Source organism: Acyrthosiphon pisum, chromosome A1 (genome assembly GCF_005508785.2).
Source record: "Acyrthosiphon pisum isolate AL4f chromosome A1, pea_aphid_22Mar2018_4r6ur, whole genome shotgun sequence".
In the NCBI taxonomy this organism is placed as follows: domain Eukaryota; kingdom Metazoa; phylum Arthropoda; class Insecta; order Hemiptera; family Aphididae; genus Acyrthosiphon; species Acyrthosiphon pisum.
In genome coordinates, this window is record NC_042494.1 from 146,944,142 (window position 1) to 146,948,015 (window position 3,874).

The following is a 3,874-nucleotide window of genomic DNA, read 5'->3' on the forward strand; positions in this document are numbered from 1 at the left end:
ATCGCAACGTATCTAAACTACAACATTATAAATTATTAATATCGTTTGATATACCATATACCTATTATATATATTTGTACTTTAGATATTATACAACCCAACACTATTAATTCTAGCATTACAAGGAAAGATGTTTTTCAATACTTTTGTTTTAAAATGTAAATATTAATATTATAAGAGCACACGCTACACATTCGCGTTTTAAGGGGTTCGAAATAGGCAATTTTAAGAAGAATTTTAGAAAACTCAAGATTTCAAATTTTAAATACATTTAAAAAATACTAGTTCAAATTTCAAAGTAACCTAAAAGTGTTCTCACATTTATTTAGTACCATTGGCAGTAGCTGCGTATGTAGTGCGTTTTAAAGAAAAATAACAATTCTTACGATTTTAATTTATTATAATATGTCAATTATTTCAATCGTATATAATAACACGTAGCTAAAATTCTGTAAATAATCTTCCACTCAAATATAATAAACCATTGACATCATCTAATATCAAATTGATCTGTTCTAAACATCCCAGGTGATCCCAAAAGACGCTTGAAACGTAAATGGTGCCAAGACCTTTTGAACGATCAGCAGTCATTCCTCATTACCGTGAAGTGGATTCTTCGGAAGGAATGTGATTGAGAACGGTCATTATTGGCGATACCTTTTTTAGACCCTTTTGACTATTACGATTGAGAACTCTCAGTTTTTATTTTTCCGCGCAACGTTGCCAAACTGTGCCATATAAAAATCGGCTATGGCTATAGCCTATATAAATATATATGACTCTTAGCACTGCTCACACACTGTCTATGTGACATTCACTATCTTAATCATATAATACATTGAACCATTAATAATGATACCTCATCTATATAAATACAACGATAACGAATTGTTTGCAACGAATAATCAAAATATATACTTTCGTAACGGAACTTTTGATTTTGCACCAAATCATTTTTTACAAATGTATACTATACACTGTTATCAAAATAGATATTACGTTCCACTAATTTTCTTTTTCTTTGAAAATAAATCAAAAACAACTTACATTAACATGTGGAATTATTTAAAGGATTTGTGCCTAATAACTACGTCTAAAGTTTTAGAAATTAAATATCTACATTTAGATTTTGAAATCGGTGCACATGAAGCTGTTGTACGCGAAATATTTCCCGGTGTTTCGATATTTGGTTGCCGTTTTCATTTAGCTCAAGCTTGGTGGCGTAAAGTAAGATTTATTTACTATTTTAGATTTATTTTATATTTACTATTTTAGATTTATTTTATATTTACTATTTTAGATTAACCGTAGACTCTTGAAATTTTTACCAAATATTTATTTTAGCATGTTCCACAAATGGTACAATTTTTGAAACATTTTAACTCTTTTTCAACTAGTTATCACCATTAGAAACTTTTAGAAATATGTAATTAATTTTTAAATTATCCTCGAAATTTTAGTGAAAAAATATTAAAATTATAATTTTAACAAATTATAAATTAAGGGTTGAAGTTTTTTTTTTTTAATAACGTGTTTCTAGATTAATGAAGACAACATTTTAAAGAATGCTTACAAAGACTAGAATAGTGAAATTGGTAATTGGCTGAAAATGTTTTTCGGACTCCCATTTCTGCAACATACAGAAGTAGAAGATGGTTTTATACAGCTTATGGTGTTATGTCCAAATGAATTATATGGTCATAGATTTGCAGATTATATTTTAAAAACATATGTTGAACTAGATTGTTTATTTCCTCCAGTCTTATGGGCAAAAGAACCATCTCAACATCCTAGGTAAATTTGTACAACAAATATTGAACATTTCAGAAAATATATTATGCATAATTTTCATTTTTAGGACTAATTATGCCGCAGAAAGTTTTCATCGAACTTTTAACAGACAGTTTTATTGCACACGTCCACCTATATACGCTGTCATACAGACTTTACTCGAAACCCAGGAAGAAACGTCTTTCAAACTCAATACCATTCAACAGGGTACTGTTCAAAAGGCATCAAAAGTAGAAGAAGAAAAAATTTCAAAAACAATACAGTATTATATTAACTACTATCAAAAAAAAATCTTTTGAAGGATTAATAAAATATTTAACATATCTGGGAAATTTATTTAGGGGAATTAAATTTTAGTTATTTTTAAATGTTTGTATTATTGGTAGGTACCTATGTGTATTAACATGAAATTTCGCTTATGAAATTTCTAAGCTTTTGATTGATATGACATTTTTAAAATTTGTAATTTGTAATTATTTTATTCAATGTTTTATTTCATATTTATTTTGACTTCAATATAGTTCGGCAACGTTGCACTTAATTTCGTTCTCAATAGTACTGTTTTTTTTGGGTCAGCGGTTATTTCATTGTTCCATTTCGAGTGATCTCAATCATACGCTAAAAAAGGTCGAACGTTCTCAATCGTATACAGCCGATTCTTCCCTCAAGACTACAGTCCATTACAACCCTCAACATCATTTATACTTATTGTAAAAATATATATATATATTTACAGGTTGTATAATAAATATTTGAAATACGAATATAGAAAAAAATTATTATGACCTTTGTTATTTGAAAAATATTAATCGTAGAGATTTGAAACTTTTTCATTTTCTATACACAATACAATTTATTTTCAATATATATAGATTACGTATAATCTATTTGTTCAATTTTTAATCTATTTACGCCATTCTACGTGGGCTGATTCAAAAGTTGTATTAAACAAGTATTTTAACTTGAGCCCCTACTGGTCGAGCTTGTGCCGTTATGTATATAAGTATTAAGAGTATAAAATAATAGTTTATTTATAACGTATATAATTTTATTTTATTATTATAATTAAATATAATGATTGACGCGAACATCTGTTATGAATTTTATTTCGCTAATACATATATGGATATACACCTAGCTATTTTTACTATCACCATCATTATCACCGTCACTATCATCATCATTATCGTTATAATTACACACAGGGTGCTTTGTACAGTATAACGACCAATAATAATTGCCCTGTGCGTTTTATAGAAATATACTTCCATTTTCGTATTTTACGCACCACATGACTCTGAAGCCTTAATCTGTACGGATGATAATCTATCGCACGATCAACATCGACAACATCACATCCTTTACAATTTTTTTCCTTCGTATTTCCCAAATGCTAATTATTTCCACACCACTATGTAAGGAACCTAGAGCAAAAAAGCAAGTATGAACTTAAAATAGGTATCTTCCTTCCTTTTTTCCGAGCAACTTTAACCTCATACAATGGCGGTGTCAATTCATAGTTGTCAACGAAATAGAAGTCAATAATACTTCAATGCTCTATTACTCTATTTTCTATACATTATAATATACTAATTCTAATCATCTTATGGTATTAAGGTAGTAAAAGGTGGGTAATGTGGGTTAACCAATTTCACATGAAAGATTTAGAATATTAACAAAACATGCCCTCGAACATTTAAAAAATAATTTTCAAGCTAAATTTAAAAACTTTAAAATCAATATTTATTTCACTGTTTTATTTAATACAGGTTTAGTTACGTCTTTACTTGAACAAACAAAAAATTAAATAAAATATTACACATCTATAGATAATATTATCATAAATTCTATAAAAAACTGATTTCTACAATTAATCATATTTATATTGCAGTTATCATAATTGCACAAGAAACTACTCGTAAATAAAAATAGTTTCTTTATTTTTCATATTTAATAAACTATTTTTGGTTACCTAGTCAATTTTTTTATTTTTAATTACATAAATAAATCACCATCATATCTTGAAAAATTAAAAATTTGTGAATAGGTCATAGTATATCTATGAATAAATAGTATTTTAAGT

General features: G+C 27.3%; 1 protein-coding gene across 2 annotated transcripts; it reads left to right on the forward strand.

Annotated features, from left to right (window-relative positions):
* Positions 1 to 235: 235 nt before the first annotated feature.
* On the forward strand, positions 236 to 2,562 carry LOC107885165. 2 transcript variants are annotated; one of them, XM_016808669.2, is made up of 3 exons: positions 236 to 1,227; positions 1,541 to 1,794; positions 1,859 to 2,562. In XM_016808669.2, the coding sequence occupies exons 2-3, from the start codon at positions 1,610 to 1,612 to the stop codon at positions 2,088 to 2,090; spliced, it is 417 nt and encodes a 138-aa protein (XP_016664158.1). In that variant the 5' UTR covers positions 236 to 1,227; positions 1,541 to 1,609; the 3' UTR covers positions 2,091 to 2,562. The 2 variants fall into 2 exon arrangements, with proteins under 2 accessions (XP_016664158.1, XP_029342777.1); XM_029486917.1 differs by lacking the exon at positions 236 to 1,227 and having other exon boundaries at positions 1,324 to 1,794.
* Positions 2,563 to 3,874: the final 1,312 nt, after the last annotated feature.

What these genes read in the sequence shown, in the direction of transcription:
- LOC107885165 (XM_016808669.2), top strand. Translation starts at nt 1,610, where the DNA reads ATGTTTTTCGGACTCCCATTTCTGCAACATACAGAAGTAGAAGATGGT. An exon ending in GAACCATCTCAACATCCTAG is followed by an intron (nt 1,795 to 1,858) that starts GTAAATTTGTAC and finishes TTTCATTTTTAG; the next exon opens with GACTAATTATGCCGCAGAAA.